Source organism: Apus apus, chromosome 22 (genome assembly GCF_020740795.1).
Source record: "Apus apus isolate bApuApu2 chromosome 22, bApuApu2.pri.cur, whole genome shotgun sequence".
NCBI lineage: Eukaryota > Metazoa > Chordata > Aves > Apodiformes > Apodidae > Apus > Apus apus.
In genome coordinates, this window is record NC_067303.1 from 3,907,161 (window position 1) to 3,923,259 (window position 16,099).

Here is a 16,099-nt window from a genome sequence, read left to right on the forward strand (position 1 = left end):
TGGGATGCTGCGATAACAATTATTGCCATTTTGAACCCACTTGGTGTCTTCTGCCAAAAAGACACTTTTCAAGGAAAGGGGTGGCCTTTTTATCTTTAGCTCTAAAAATCCTATTTTTTACTTTCCCTCCTCTGTTCTCTCTCCTACAGTAGCAGCTGTAAATCTGTGGAATTTACAGGTTGGTGCAAGTTGATTAAATCTTTTCCCTGGACATTAGGTGGATTACTGGTTTGCTCAGTGGGGGTGTGAGGTGTTCCACAACTGTAGAAACAGACATTGATATGATAATGATTCCAAATAATCCTGCAGAAAAAGAACCTGTATTAGGAAAAGATTCCAGGAAGCAGAAAGGTGAAAGTAAGTGAAATATTTGGACTCCTCCAGTAGATGTGCAAATCATAGGATGCGTTGTTTGCATGTAATTAATTCTTGCTTATTCAACGAGAAAGTGCAATTAAATTTGACTGATTGTTCAGTCAAAATTACAGCTATTCAGAGGCTTGATTCCAAGCACTAGTCAGGGGTAGCTTTGCAAGCTCATCCATCTTTTTTTTTCTTTTTGATCAGCAAGAAAAAAATACGTTCTGGGTCTCTGAAAAAGTCCCAGAGAGTTGAATGTGATAACCTGACCAAGCTGTGTGCTGCAATGCAGCAATTAGCTTTCCCCAAGAACCAGTTTGGTCTGGATTGGAGCAGTTGCAGTGGCAGAAGCTTGCTGGAAGCTATTAATGCTTCCTTCTTCTGTGTTTTTGGGGTAAGAACTGTCCCCTTCTGACTGTGCTTGGAGGGTAGGTCCATGCTGTGCAGGGAAACACTTGTGCTTCGCTGGAGTGGCTGCACTTAATGTCTCTGGTCTTGTTGCTGCCTTCCAAAATGTGCATTTGTAAAAGTAACAACCATTTCCTCCCTCTTCTAAAGGGATGACAAGTCCTAGGTCACTGTCAGGTGGAAGCAATGAGTTTCAGAGGTGTAATGAACCTGCCACCTCTGTAGCTCTTCCTTTGAACCAGGGGCAGAGACCTGTGGCTGGTCTGCATGGTGTTAGAGGGTCCCAGTCTGGCAGAGAAACACCCCAGGGACTCAGAATTTGCCATTTTTGATGCACTTCAACTCCAGGACAAGCCTGGGGTAATGATGGACTAGACAATTGGTGTTGTGACTAGTCCAGACTGAGCGTGACAGCCACGGAGGGTGGGAGGATCAGTTGGGGAGCTATTGGAGTGCTCTGCTGCTGCTCTGACTTCCAAGTTTGGAGGTAATCAAAGAACACTTGGAGACACACAGTGGAGACCATCAGAGCACCGGGTGCTCTGCTTATTTACCCTCTCCCAGCTCCTCCCTCCAGAACCAGCAGAGGACCCGGCAACAGAACCAGTGCGTTGGTACTGAGATTTGAAGAGTTTTTCCCTAGGTTGCACCTGGGGTCTTTTCAAAAGTCCTCTTTGCACTCTCAGAAGTGCAGCAAAGAAATAAGCACAGCTTTTACATGGCTGAGGAAAGGTTTGTGGCAGTAGCTTGAGGTAGAGCGTGGAGCAGGAAATGCTCAGCCTTGTAGATAGAACGTCTATCTGAAAGGCTGAGGAACCACCAAATGTCAACTTCCCTTTCAGGAGATAACACTTGAGACTAAGTGTGATCTTTCAACTGAAAAAGCACTGAAACCCAAAGCAACCAATGGGGTGTTCCTCTCAGGCTCTTAGACTTAAGGCCACTTTTAAAAAAATCAAGTATGAGCTTAATGAGCTTCCTTCCTTCAGGCCATCAAAGTTTTGGTTTCTGAAAATGCCCAAGCCTTGGCCAAGCCCTGAGCCCTTCACAACTGCCAGCACAGGCACCCACCTGCTTTAGAAGCAGCCTCTGCAGCGAAGTCTGCAGCAAACTTCTTGAGCACCTCAGCACTTTCTTCCTTGACAAAGAGCCCAATGAAGTTTGAGGACGTGTAGAGCTCCAGAGGCAGAGGGGCAGGGAATTTGCACTTCCACCGCATCACGGTGGCCTGCAGAGCTTCAGTGAGAGCATCGACCTTGCTGTCCTCACACTGCCAAAGGAAACAGGACAAGCTTTTCTCAGGTGGAGAATTGTTCCCTCTGCCTGTGCTTAGTTCTCTAACACCCTGGGTAGAGAGAAAAACGTGGCGGGTGGTTGGGAGTGAACCACAGAATGGCTTGGGTTGGAAGGGACCTTAAAGATCAGGTGGTTCCAGCCCCTGTGGAAAGGTCTACCTTTGCCACAACGCTGTGAGAAAAAGCACAGGGTCATCCAAGTTTTAGTATGTTTAGAAATCATCTGCCCCTCCCTTGTCCTCAAGGCAGGATGAGCTATAGCCCAGTCACCTTCCTAACCTCACCCCTCCAGCCCCACCTAATCTCATGTTAATGATGACTTGAGATGATGAGAACCTGGTCTTCAGCTGCTGCTATTCCCTGGAAACAACCTGTAGAGCACCCAGTTACCTCCTGAGCAAGCCTGGGCATCAGGCAGCTCTGGCAACACCCCCAGCCCTGAGCACAACCCCTTCTGCAGCACCTGGATGGAGCGTGTAATGACTCCAGCCTGAGCCTGGCAGGGGCTGCCCATGAACGCACACGTCAAGGCAAGGGAAAGAGGAGCTCTGGTTTACCATAAAGAACTGGCAGAGGGTGATATGTGGGAAAATGTTGTGAGCTTTGTTCTTCCCACAGATCTGCTTTGACTGCTGCCAGAACTCAGACAGCTTCTGAGCCAGGGGGCCGGTGGGGCGCAGGTAGAGGACGTACTCGCGGGGCAGGGTGTCATCCAGGAATGGGTCACCCACGTGGGAGAACAGCCTGAGAGGGAGGAAGAAACGTTAGCTCGACAGAAAAAGGCATCTATTCTTTTAGCAGCATTAGCTTCCCCTGCCCTCACTCCCTTTTGTTCTCCCTTTATGGAAAAAATCAGCTGGCAGGTCAGGCAGAGAGGCGCACTGGCTCACTTGCAGCCCATTACCACTACTCAGTAATACAGAAAATTGAGGTTTACTTTCAGGCAGAGGCTCTGAAGTTCTAACTTGGGTCACTCCTTCTGCCTTTCTGACTGTTGGTATACAAAACCCAGGGAGGAGAGAACTCGAAATTGCTCAACAGCTCTGAAAAGGCAGCTCTCAGTTTCCCGTTTAGATGCTGGGGTGGAGAGAATAGTGGTTCCTTTCTCTCACCTTGTTTTGCTGTTGCTCAAGATCACAAGCTCTCTCAGACAAGGCTACCATATATTCTAATGGTTACCAAAAAAATTATGAAATTAGCTAATTTCTTTTACTCTGTTGAACATTTATTACTTCATACCAACCAGTCGCATGCTGCTTGGACACTTCTTCCACCTGTTGATGCCAGGGCTTTTTGTCTGAAGAGAGAGCAAAAGAAAAGAGCATTTCAGTGGTGCTGGGTTATATGGCTGCAGTCACAGGTAGTGCTTGAACCTGGGTCCCTGGTGGGAGAGGGCTGTGATGATGTTTAGGAACCTGCAGGAGAAGTTTTCCAACCTGACGGTCCCAGCCCTGGGGCTTGTTCTCAGATGGTAAATCTCCTGTACACAGTTTGAGGGGCAAAGTCATGCAGGCTGTTCAAGAGACCTTTGGGGTTTCCCTGCTTGGCTTGGGGCTTTTCTGGATAGTGAAGCACTGGCTGTGGGCATTTAATGGCCTCTTTGGGCATTTGCTCAGCATGAAAATCAAAAGGTTTGGGTCTTGAAGTGCAGACACTGCAATAGCACTGAGGAAATGACCAGTTCAACTGCCACCAGAGGGCACAAACCAGAGATTGCTCAGGTTACAATCATCTGTCAAAATTTGCTAGCTCCCTCCAGTCCTTGCTACACTGAAAAGTGTTCTTTTGCTTATTTCCCTTCAAGATGCCTATAAATTCTTTTTCACTCCAGCTAGGAAGGCCCAAGCCTTCCATTCATCAAGTTTTCCAGTTGCAGAACAAACCAGCACAGTGTTGCTTAAATTTTAGACATGTAAAAGTGTTTTCCAAATGCTCTCAACAGTCAGCATTGAAATGCAGCTGTGGATCAGCTCAGCTTTGTAACTCTAGAAACTGCCAAAATGAGGAGTTCACCCAGAATCCAACTGGCATAAACATTTAGCAAAAATTATGAATGAAGGAGGCAGAAAAGGTTAGAAACATTAGGGATTTGGGGCAGAAGTCAGGGCCTGGGTTGGGTGTCAGGAGGCAATAGGTGATTTCAGAGCTTCCTACATAAGAAGGGCAGGATTGCTCTCAAACAAGTGCTACAGGTGTGGTAGGAAGGAGGCCAAAATGGAAGGGGTTGCTGGTTTGATCTCATTAACCAGCACACAATCGTGCAAAAATGGTGTGGGTGGAGGAAGGTCTGAAAAGCAAAAAGCCTTTGCAGAAGGCAGCTGTCTTCAGAAGCCAGGGAAGGGATCCTGCAGCTGGGCAGTGCCAGAAAAGGATTCACACCCTACAGACCCACCACGCTGCACTGGTCGAGAGAGGTGTCTTTCCCAGTGGTAGAACACAGGGAATGCATTCCAGCACCTAACCAGCTCCTGCTGAAGGTAAAGCCAGTGGCTGCCATGAGGTGTGGGAACAGCCTGGGGACTGACAAAGGTGATAGTGGCATTCTCCTGTTGCTAATTTGCCTGGAGCAGCTGCCTCCCTTTTGCTCTGTAGGTTACACACTGACTCAGCTGCTCGCTCGTAGCAACAGAAAGTGTGACTGGGGAGAGCAGAAGATCTAGCTTACACTGGCCAGCCTCAAACCTTAGCCTAATCTTACTAAATATGGTATGATGCACCTTGATAATAGTGCAAAAGCCTTCCTGACATCTTCAAGCTCGACAGAATGTGTATGACCAAAAGCACAAGACCAATTTACCACCCTGTGTTATCTGCTGAAGATGTGAGAAGATGCTGTTGGCTGGTTCTAGGAAGTGGATTCAAGTGAGGGAAAAGGGTCATGACTCCAGGGTCTGACCCGTGGCTGTAGCTACAGCTGGGTCCATGCAGCATTTCTTGTTTCTGCCCATGGTGCTGTGTAGGATGTTTGCTGCCCTTTCTGCCTGCAGTGATGACTTTTGAAAACACTCTGATAACCATGGGGGAATGGGCAACATTACCCCCCGACTTGTACACGTGTTGTTGACTCAGCTGAGTTTCAGCTCTGCCCTTGGCTTCCCCACCCCTTGAATATACATATTTTTTTGTTCATTTTGAGAGTAAGAGGAAGGCAGAAAGAGAATGCTGCAAAAAGGGCTGTGTTGCAAATGTGTGATTATGAAAATACTTCCTCCTGAAGCATTTTGCTGCCCTTATCTGCCAGCATTCATTTGAGATCAGCAGAGTGCTGCTCCAAGCACCTGCTCTCTGGAAGGATGTATCTTGTGCAGTCAGTATTGTAGTTTGGTCTGTTCTATCTTGCTGACCTTTCCCTGGTCTGGTTCAGATGCACTATGCAAAACAGCCCCTGCTTTGCTTTGAAAAGCAGTTCAGACAAGAGCAAACACCTCTTCACTTGGCCAGGCTGGGAACCTTCCAGGGAGGCTGCTCCTCAAGCAGAGCAATGGTTGCCTGTGGATCTTCCCTGCTTCTTTGTCCGTTTCTGTTGTGTTTGCTCAGTTCAGCTCCCCTCTTGCCTGGGTTGTTTATGCTCTTTAAAATGATGAGTAAAACGTGGCTCTCCTCACCATACATCTTGCCACTGAAGTGTGTCTGTCTGTGCTAAGTCAGTGACTGAAAATCTCCCTGTAAAGCTCTGGCTTGGAAATGAGCAGTTACTCCTGTTGCAGACAAGCTGCCTCTCACTCCTGATTGACTTTCTCCAGACCTCAGAGCAGATCTCTGAAGGAGTCATGCACCATCTAGCAGGACAGACGGTCCTGCCACCCACCCTTGTTGACTTGTTCTCTTAATGAACTGACGTTTTCTTGCAACAAATGGCACAACAGAGCTGTGCTGGAATGACTGCAGCTCCTTCTCCCCTGCCTTTGTGCTCCCAGGACCCCAAAGGGCATTAGAAAACATGAGGCTGGGCCCCAGGACTTTTGTTCACCAGTGATTTCAAAAGGTTTCTCTTCCATAGGGACAATAAACTCCCTTTTCAATTTAACTTGCAGTGCAAGGAGGAAGTACTGCATGAACCAAACAAAAGCCAAGGTATATTTTTATCACAGGACCTGAAGCTGAGACTTTTCTTTTTTTAAAATGTAATGCTGGGAATGGTGATGATGCATCCCTTCCAAATACCCTTCTCTGTAGCCACCAGCCAGGACCTGGAGAGGACTCGTCCTCTGGGTGCTCCAGCTCCTTCTCAAGATCAAGTTTTTAAAAGCTGAGTACTCCAAACTACTCACAGCTGTGTCTGGCCACCTACAAAAATGGCCTGATTTTCACAACTGCTGAGTGCAGTGGGAGCTAGTTGATGTATTCTGCTCCTAAGAAAATGAGGTCACTTAATTAGGTGAGTAGCTATGGCTTAGGTGCTTGGATTAACTCATGCTGGGCAGCAAGTGTTGGCTGCAGTATTGCAGCTAGTGCTAAGAAGTGCTTTTGTGATGCAGATGCACCAGAAAAGAAAAAAAAGCCAGAAAAGAACTTATTTTTCAGGATCTACCAAATTAGCATTGCACAGTGACCATTTCTGGTCATGAAAAAATGGCAGCTGGATGCAGCTAGGAGGTGGAAAGCTTTGAGCAGCATTACTAGTCCCTTGAGCCACCCAATTCCTCCATCTCTTAACTTCTGCAACCTCTGAGATGAAGCACAGGGAATTGATTTGACAATGCACAGCAACACGTACCAGCAGTTTTGAACAGAGAGCAAGGGAGATCCTACATCCCACTGCAGGTCTGGAGAGGGAGGATTTAGGGAAGGGGACAGATGATCCTAATAGCAGTGTCTTCCAAAAGCACTGCAGGTATGTTAAGCCAACATGGCCCCATCCCTGGCAGTGTTGAAGGGCAGGTTGGATGGGGCTTGGAGCAGCCTGGGCTGGTGGGAGGTGTCCCTGCCTGTGCAGGGGGTTGGATCTGGATGATTTTTCAGTTCCCTTCCAACCCAAACCATTTCAGGGAGACCTTAGAGCACCTTCCAGTGCCTGAAGGGGCTCCAGGAAAGCTGGGGAGGGGCTTGGGACAAAGGCAGGGACAAGGGGGAATGGATGAAAACTGGGAGAGGGAGATTGAGGTGAGACATGAGGAGGGAATTCTGGAGTGTGAGGGTGGTGAGAGCCTGGCCCAGGTTGCCCAGGGAAGCTGTGGCTGCCCCATCCCTGGCAGTGTTGAAGGGCAGGTTGGATGGGGCTTGGAGCAGCCTGGGCTGGTGGGAGGTGTCCCTGCCCATGCAGGGGATGATTTTGAAGGTCCCTTCCAACCCAAACCATTCTGTTTTTCCATTAATATATGATTTGTTTGTTTGTTTGTTCCTGAACATCAAAAGCCTCCCTGTGACACTCTTCAATGTCCAGTCACAAGGCAAGTCTTCCTCCACTCAACTACTGGTTAAACAGAACCAAACTACTGCTAGGAAGCATCCCAGCTCAGGAGTTGACCCCTTAGCCTGAAATGTTGCAGCAGAACCAGTCTTGCTGCCCTGGAATATATATATTAATGTGTAAATGGTGCCCATTTTAACCCCAGCCCACTTAGCAGGACAGCACACAGCTCTGCATGCTACAGAACTGAACTCATTATCGTTGAAGGATTTTTTTGCTTCCTGAAATTTTGGGGTAGAAAAAAAAAGGCAGCAGGGGAATATCAATTCAGGTAGGAAATATGCATCCATAAACATCAAGGATAATGGCAAAATCCCATTTGCTTCAGAGGAAATGACTGTAATGGGGAGTGATGCATTAACCATCAAGAGAACCTTCAGTCTCAGAAGTACCACACAGAAACCCTTCCTCTGGAAGTGCCCAGCAGTGCCCAGTTGGAGGAAGGAGGGTGTGTAGGGCTGCCAGTGGAGCTGTGGTGCACAGAGGGATGACCTGCCACGCAGGAAGGTTAGTGCAGACAGCAGAAGAGCAAAGGGATGGGGGTGAACTATTTTGAGCTAGTTGTTTATCTGCACCTGCATTGTGCTTCAGCACTACAAAAACATGCAAAGGTTGGGGTGTTGATGCTGATGTGCAGGCTGCTGTGCTGGGGCAGGGAGGGTGAATGTGTTTGTGCACCGTGGCTGGGAAGGGTCTCCAGGGCCACCAGGGTGGGCTGCAGGGCCTGAGCCACCCAAGGCCTTGGTGCTGGCCCTTCAGGCACCCACTGAGCAGGGCAGGGAGTGCTGCAGGCAGCCTCCTCTCCTCCTCACACCTCCAAACACACCAGGGCTGAGTCACGCTGCTGGTTGGAACCCCCGTGTCCGAGCAGCCTGCTTGTTCTCCAGAAGCAATCTCTCATTTATAGGAAGTTGGCCCTTCTGGCTGCAGCTTAGGGCTGAATTTCCCCATTTCCATTGGTTCCCCCTTCGCTTTGTTGGAGGGTTTAGGGACTGCTGGACAGGAAGAAGAGGCAGCCTGAATCTAAGCAGAGGTCCCAACCCTGCTGTTGGCACAGCTGGCCTCTTTCTGTGCTCACAGAGGCTGTTGAGAATCTAGCAGCAACCTCTACCTCAGATCCACCCACGAGCTGTCTGCCTACAGAGGCACCCAGGGATTTGTGAATGAGCAACGGAAGGATGGAGGCAGTAAAAGAAAGGGAATGACTAAATCTTCCCTTCCATTCTGTGCTTCAAGCCTAGACAAACTCCTTATCCACAAACAAAACCCCTTGGAGGGATGAATTAATCATTTCGAGTAGCCCTGGATCTTTGGCCCTTAAAATATTTAGATGGGTAAATAAAGTTATATATATATTTTTTATTTTTTTTTTGGAAACTGCATTAAACATGATAGAAGCACTTGGCTCTCATCATTAGGTTCAGTTTGCAGGACTGCCTGGCTTGATAAGATAAGGATTATGGATCATCATTTATGCCAAATGAGTTGGAAAGAAGAATGCTGTCAAATAGAACATTTCTGTTAGGACTATCAAATAGACACCTTTTGCTTTTGTTTGTATAAACATACCTTCAGGTGAACACACATTCAAATAGGTATGTGGGCTTATTTAAAGCTTGATTCTTTTCAGTCTGTTGGTTTATGGCGAAAGAATGGAAAAGAAAATGCTGGCTGGCTCCAGGGAATGACAAAAATGAGGCCTTTTCTAGATGTGGATGGAGTTGCTGTTGGGAACATTCCTGTCAGTCCAGGTCCAAGGTCAGGTTAACTGCCTCCTTAGCTCCCATGTCATGGTGCAGGAGGTTGTGAAATCAAACCCTGCTGTGTAGCAATATGGATAGGGAACACCTTATAAAATCAGTGCAAAGAGTAGAATCCCCAGCTTTTTGCTATGTCTTTGTTTCCCAACTGCCCCATCGAGTCACTTTTGCAGATTCCTTAATTTTTGCACTTTTCCTCCATTGTTTATACCATGAACAGTCCTCTAGTGGAAACGTGTCTATTTTAGGCTTTCACTAAACAACTGCACATGGAAGAACAGTTTTGCAAGCAAAATTTCTGTCAGTCTAATGACTTATTTGATGTAGGGAAAGATACCCCCCCCCAATGACCACCTGTTTCATGAATTGCTCAGTTGTTCTTACACACAAAAATGGCCACAGTGAGGTGTTCTTTCCAAAAGGCTTGCAACGTGGGTTATTCAAATGTGTTCCTCTGAATTCTCAATCTGCAGAATTCAGGTGGTCACCAAAAATCACATGATACTGTTTCTGTTCTTATTTGGGTGACCTTCCTTCTATAAATAGGAACAGGGCAGGAAGGTATCACTAGGGATCAAGTTCCTGTTTAGGGTAGGGGGCTGGGAAGGTTCCTCTTCTGTAGTTTAAGGAAAAACCCAACAAACTTGGGTTTTTTTTTTTGCAAGGCAATAATGACTCTAACATAAGCGTAGGGCAGAAGAATTATGTTCTTCACTGAGCTTTGGCTCAGTCCTTCCAGCACTACCTTAACTTATTCTTCCCTTGCTTCCCACACGTGATGGGGGACACCAAGTCCCCTTCACATGTACTGGGTGACTCTAATTGCAGCCACACCCTCCCCAAAACACCACCTGGTTGCTACAGGCTGAGATCCCCTCAGGAACACGCCGTTCCGTGCCACGTCCCCACGTCAGGGCAGCCAATGCTACCATGATGACAACCATGGAAAGACCCCAGGCATACAGGAACCTTCAGAGGAGCACAGGGAACTGCCTGACTGCACAGTGGCTACAGAGGCTGCAAGATTTCAAGCTGTGCTACATCCTGCAGGTCACATAAATATTTATAGAAGGTGCCTGACAGCATGACAGGGCTCAGTAGGTCTTTTCCTCTTTCCCCAGGGGTGGCTGCTCACTCCCAGCCATGGAATACCAACCTTTGGTAATAATAGGAAAGAGGGAGAAATGGGAAACACCATCAGAAATAAGTTTGGGAAACACACTGCTATGTATTTCTAGTTTCCATGATTAAAAAAGCTCATTTTTTTTTGGTCAGGGGACAGGCCAGCTGGCAAAATTGCAGTCTGGCCACAGGAGGATGATTTTTAAGTGCAAAGAGTGAGGGCCTGGGTGTGTGTCTCTTCTGTTTTACATGGTTACTTTTTGAAGTTATGTAAGCTTTTGAAGGCAAATTTATTTTTTCCCCCTCTTCTTCAGGACGTGTGCACTAAGTCATTCCCCAAATCCTCTGCTTAGCTGGCTTGTTAAAGCCAAAAAAGAGGGAAATACAGACTCATAAAAAGTGCTGGGGATAAAGGCAGGAATGTAGCAGCCATTTAACATTTTTAAAGAGATACACAGTTTAAAAAGGAAACAGGATATTGTTGGGTTTTTTTTTTTAGAACAATAACAGTACAGCTTTTTATGAGGCAGGGGCTTGGATGTCAAAAGTCCTGAGCCACTCCACCAGGTCCCTGGGTGACAGGAGGAATGAGACACAGGTATTTTGGCTGCTTTTAATTGGTCACACACCATCAAATTTCCTCTGTCCTTGTTATTCTCCCCTCCACCTTCAGGTGGAAAAACTTGTCATTAGTTTTGCTTACAATCATGATATTGCTTTTCTTTTTAGTTTTTGCTTTGAATTACATTTGTTGTCTGGCTTCTTAGTTCACTTCATAGAATCACAGACTGGTTTGGGTTGGAAGGGACCTTCAAGATCACCTAGATCCAACCCCCCTGCATGGGCAGGGACACCTCCCACCAGCCCAGGTTGCTCCAAGCCCCATCCAACCTGCCTTTCAACACTTCCTTAAGCTTTTCTCCTGATGTACAAATCTAGAAATAACAGGAGTACTGAAGCTGGAGATTTAGGAAAACAATGTCTCACAATTCCCTGATAGAACTGTAAGGTCTGCCAGCACCTCAGCTGGCTGCTTGAGAAAGGTTTAAAATCCTGATGCAGAGCAATCACTGCAAGAGGGTGACTGAGTTAAGCAAGACAGGTAAGAACCCCTGCTGGTAAAGGGTTTGCCAAACTCTGAATATTAGCAACATAGTCAAATATAGATCATAAAAATAAATTCAAATAGAAGGTGGTTTTAACTGGAGCACGTTCAGCAGAGCTGCACCCCCTTTAAACACCTGGTTCTGATACGAGTCAGAACGCTGCAAAATGACCAAGATTTCACCACGCACACAGCACAGTGCAGGAGGGCAGGAGCTTTCATCCCAACACTCTTAATACATTTTTAGCTGACCAGGAAGGCTGTGTCTCTGCAAGCAGCCAAGTTAGAGGTTTAAGTCTGTTCAAATGAACCATCTGGAGTTTCAGTGATAGCCAGCAAAGGAAGCAGTTGTCATGCTGATTGGAAAGAAGTAAGTTCCCTCGCAGCGTTCATGACAAAGATGGTGCTTTCTGCTTTATAACTGCTCTTCTTCCTATGCAGGAATAAGCTGGGCTGGAAGGGGATTTGTCATAGCTTGGTTTTCTGGAGCAAGGTCCTCTTTTTTTTTTTTGGCTGGAGCCTCTTTCTGCCATCACTGGTGGGTTTTAGGCAGAGCGTGGATCTGCCGCGTGGCTTGGCTGGAGCAGGGAGCTGGGCCAGGTGGCTGCACATGGCAGGTGGTGGCCAGTGAGCTCTGCTCACACGTGAATGGCAATTGTCTGGCAGCCATTTCATGAGCACCTACCTCCCATCTGTCACCTCAGCTCTTGCTCTGATGGCACAGCTCACCTTTCATAGAACTAGGGAACAGTTTACGTTGGAAAGGACATTGAAGATCACCCAGATCCACCCCCCTGCATGGGCAGGGACACCTCCCACCAGCCCAGGTTGCTCCAAGCCCCATCCAACCTGCCCTTCAACACTGCCAGGGATGGGGCAGCCACAGCTTCCCTGGGCAACCTGGGCCAGGGTCTCACCACCCTCACACTCCAGAATTCCCTCCTCATGTCTCACCTCAATCTCCCTCTTCCAGTTTCAATCCATCCCCCTTTGTCCTCTCCCTCCCTGCCCTTGTCCCAAGTCCCTCCCCAGCTTTCCTGGAGCCCCTTCAGGCACTGGAAGGTGCTCTAAGGTCTCCCTGGAGCCTTCTCTTCTCCAGGCTGAACACCCCAACTCTCCCAGCCTGTCTCCAGAGCAGAGCTGCTCCAGCCTCCAATCACCTCTGTGGCCTCCTCTGGACTCACTCTAGGAGCTCTATCTCCTTCATGCTTTGGGGGCTCCAGACCTGGACACAGTGCTCCAGGTGGGGTCTCACAATAGCAGAGTAAAAGGGGAGAATCACCTCCCTTGACCTGCTGGCCACGTTTCTTCCAAGGTCATGGAAGAGGGGGCTGGGTTTGCTAGGGATGCTGTGCCACGCCAGGCTCTGCCTGGCTCCAGGCTTCCCGGGGAGCCGTGTTCTTGCTTCTCTGCCCCTGGTTTCTTAAGGCAGCCCCGCTTTACTCCTTTGGATGGAGAGTTTTTTAGTATCACGTTGATCTTTAGGAAAAAGGAAAAAAATAAAAAAGCCACAACTAGCACTATAAAGTGCCAGTGTTAACATTTTCCAGCTCCTTGGGGTTTCAAAACAGGAAGTTTGGGGGCGGTGCAGTTGCACAATTTGCCAGAGAGCTGCTGTTCTGTGAAGGCAGTGACACTGGGCTCTACCAGGAACTTCAGCCCTGCGAGCCACCCAGGCCTTCATCTTCTGGGACAAATTGTCTGATTCAAGGAGGTCTGGATCTGCTGCTCCTGTTAGTTGGAACCTTGTGGGTTTTAGCTCCTCTTGATGGCCAGTGGAGAGTTGGCTTGTCCTCCCGGGACAGAGTAAACCCCAGAGCCAAGGAGAAGTTTTCCTAGCCTGACAGAGAGGAAGCGGGTGGAGATAACATGGCCCAACGTCACCATCGTGTAGCTGAAGGCTGAAAACCAAGCATTGAGCTGCTCAGCTTGGATCTTGTGATGAAACTTGTGATAGAAACTTCCTTCTAGGTTAAAGTCCAGGTCTTCGTATCATGGACATCCTCAGAGGGAGAGTTTGAATGTTGGTCTGAACTTGCTCTGACTTGACAGCCATGACAACCACTTAGGTGCAAACAAGAAACACCCCCAAAGGGGTGGTCAAAGGTGTTTTGGGCCTGCATAGCCAAATCCCTTCACTGTTTCAATCTCTTTCCATCTAGAAGAGGGAAAGGAATCCATCACAACTAAATCCTGCCGAGGGCTCTGCAGTAAAATCCATGAGCCTACCTGGAATTTAATACTAACACTGGTCAGTGCATGAGATGGAATAACTTTCTCCCAAGAGGAAAGGAGATGGTTACTATCAAAGCCATGATATTTTGTGGTTAGTCTGAGTATCTGTTTGCCAGAAATGAAAGAGTTAAGACACCTACATCCTGACAGCTGGACTTGGCAAGCTTGATTTGGTATTCTCAACACTAGTTGGGTTTTGCATTATTTCCTGCATTTGGAAGAGCCAAGCTGTGTTCATTTGGCACCTTATTTTCTTAAATAGTTATTTTCTCATCTTTATGGGCAATATCACACAGAATCACAGAGTGGTGGGGGTTGGAAGGGACCTGGAAAGATCATCCAGTCCAAACAGGATCCCCTAGAGTAGGTCACACAGGAACACATCCAGGCAGGTTTGAATGTCTCCAGAGAAGGAGGCTCTACAGCCTCTCTGGGCAGCCTGTCCCAGGGCTCTGTCACTCTCACAGCAAAGAAGTTCTTCCTGATATTCACATGGAACCTCCCATGCTCCAGTTTGCACCCATTGCCCCTTGTCCTGTCACTGGACATCACTGAACAAAGCCTGGCTCTGTCCTCCTGACACTGCCCTGAACGTGTTTGTGAACATGGATGAGGTGGCCCCTCAGTCACCTCTTCTCCAAGCTCAAGAGACCCAGCTCCCTCAGCCTTTCCTCATCAGGGAGATGTTCCACTCCCTCCATCATCTCTGTGGCTCTGCCCTGGACTCTTTCAAGCAGTTAATCATGAGGGATCTTACATGTTATATGTACTCATGGGCTCACAACTTTGCTGAAAAGGCAAAGCCCAGACACAGAAAATGGGAAGTAGATGCCTAGTGAGAAGCTAACCATGATCTCAGCCCTAAAATAGACTCACGCAAAGCACCAAGAAGGAAGTCTAAGAAATTAAGGAAGGTGGAAGGAAGAAGGGTGGGGTGCTGAGGTAGTTGGGTTAAAGGCAAAAAGAGATACTCAAAATAGCCTCCTGCTCTAGACAGCTCTGTTCAGGAAATTGTAAAGCCTTGCTGTTTTCAACAATACAACTATTTCCAAACACTTGAAAGAAATACTCCTTCCTTACTCTTTCTTGCCATCTAGGTCGATATTCATATGGGAGACCTGGGCAAGAACCCCCAACTACTGTAGGAAATGGGGGCAAGGAGGGTTAAGGCAGCAGCTGATGAGGCACATTTACCAGTGACTCAAGGCTAAAACACCCCCTGAGCAGTGCAGGGCTTGGGGGTGCCATGGTGTGCTAGAAGCTCTTTCTTGGGGTGAGAAGCTGTACATGTCTCAGCCTCCTGCCTCAGAAATTGTGAAGTGTGTGGTTAAACCAGTAAGCTAAAGCTAATGTCAAAGTTTCCATTGGGGGGTGGGGGGGAAATAAGGTTACTTAGCAAGCTCTGGTCTGAATATCAATTTGGGTAACTGTATTTGGTCATCATCAGATTGCTCTGTGGTCCCCAGCTGATACAAGCCCTTGCTGGTTGTGGTGAGCTCTCTAGAGCAATCCTGAACATCAGGAAGGCTGCAGTCAAATGAAGCTGTAAGAAAAAATCTGATGGTTTAAAGTTAGCTCAGCTTTGGCTTGCCTCTTCTTATTGCAAGAGGAGGAAATTTAGGTAAAGGTAGATGCTTTTGAGACTTTTGTAGCCTGAAGCAAGGTGGGATGTCCAAGCAGGAATGAAATATTGCTGCCTTAATATATTTTCTCTACCAGAAGCTATAAACATGCACAATCCATTTATTTTGCTGCTACAAAATTAATAACAATGAGAAGTCATAAACTCTTGACCAGGCTTTACAGTCTAACCCCAGATTATGTATAAAAAATGTCTTCGTAGTGTCTGATTGAGGTTATTTGGATCTTGTACAGGTGGTCCAGCCAAGAGTTTCTGAAAGGTTTCAATACTAACTGTGGAAGGGTTAAAGAAGAAAAAAGCCACATAAAAAAATATATAAGTTTGTAGTCTGAAAGGGAACAGGAAATGAAGAATTGTGATAAACTGAGAAACAATGAGATAAAGAAGGATCTGAGAATGTAATGAGAAAACTTCACAGACTGGGAATATTTCCCTGTAGAATTTTCTGATTTTCTTATAGCCTGTCAGTTCTAAATGCATTGTCTTTATTCCTGGATCTGATCCTATTCTTGCAGAATGAATAAGTGAGTTACAAAAAAGAAACTAGAAAGACTTTAATGAGACCTGGATTTAGTAATTATCCCTCCACCCAAGAGTACTTCTGCATCTATTTGTCTTCAAGCATGTACTTAGAGACTTCAGCAAGGTGAATACACACACCAAGTGCTCCCTGCTAAGCATGTGCTGAAAGGTTATTGCAAATCAAGGCTTTGGGTCTGTTCTTTCTCCTGGCAGAATTCTAAGGATTTTAAAAATAGTTGT

The 16,099-nt window shown here is 47.1% G+C and overlaps 1 protein-coding gene across 1 annotated transcript in view; it reads right to left on the reverse strand.

Annotated features, from left to right (window-relative positions):
- The window catches only part of UBASH3B (ubiquitin associated and SH3 domain containing B), a 72,506-nt gene that overhangs the window by 20,820 nt on the left and 35,587 nt on the right, over window positions 1–16,099 (reverse strand). The window contains exons 2-4 of the mRNA XM_051638654.1: window positions 3,307–3,360; window positions 2,621–2,807; window positions 1,840–2,038 (exon numbers count right to left, since the gene is read on the reverse strand). Of these exons, the coding sequence (XP_051494614.1) occupies window positions 1,840–2,038; window positions 2,621–2,807; window positions 3,307–3,360 (440 nt within the window). The remainder of the gene's footprint in view (window positions 1–1,839; window positions 2,039–2,620; window positions 2,808–3,306; window positions 3,361–16,099) is intronic.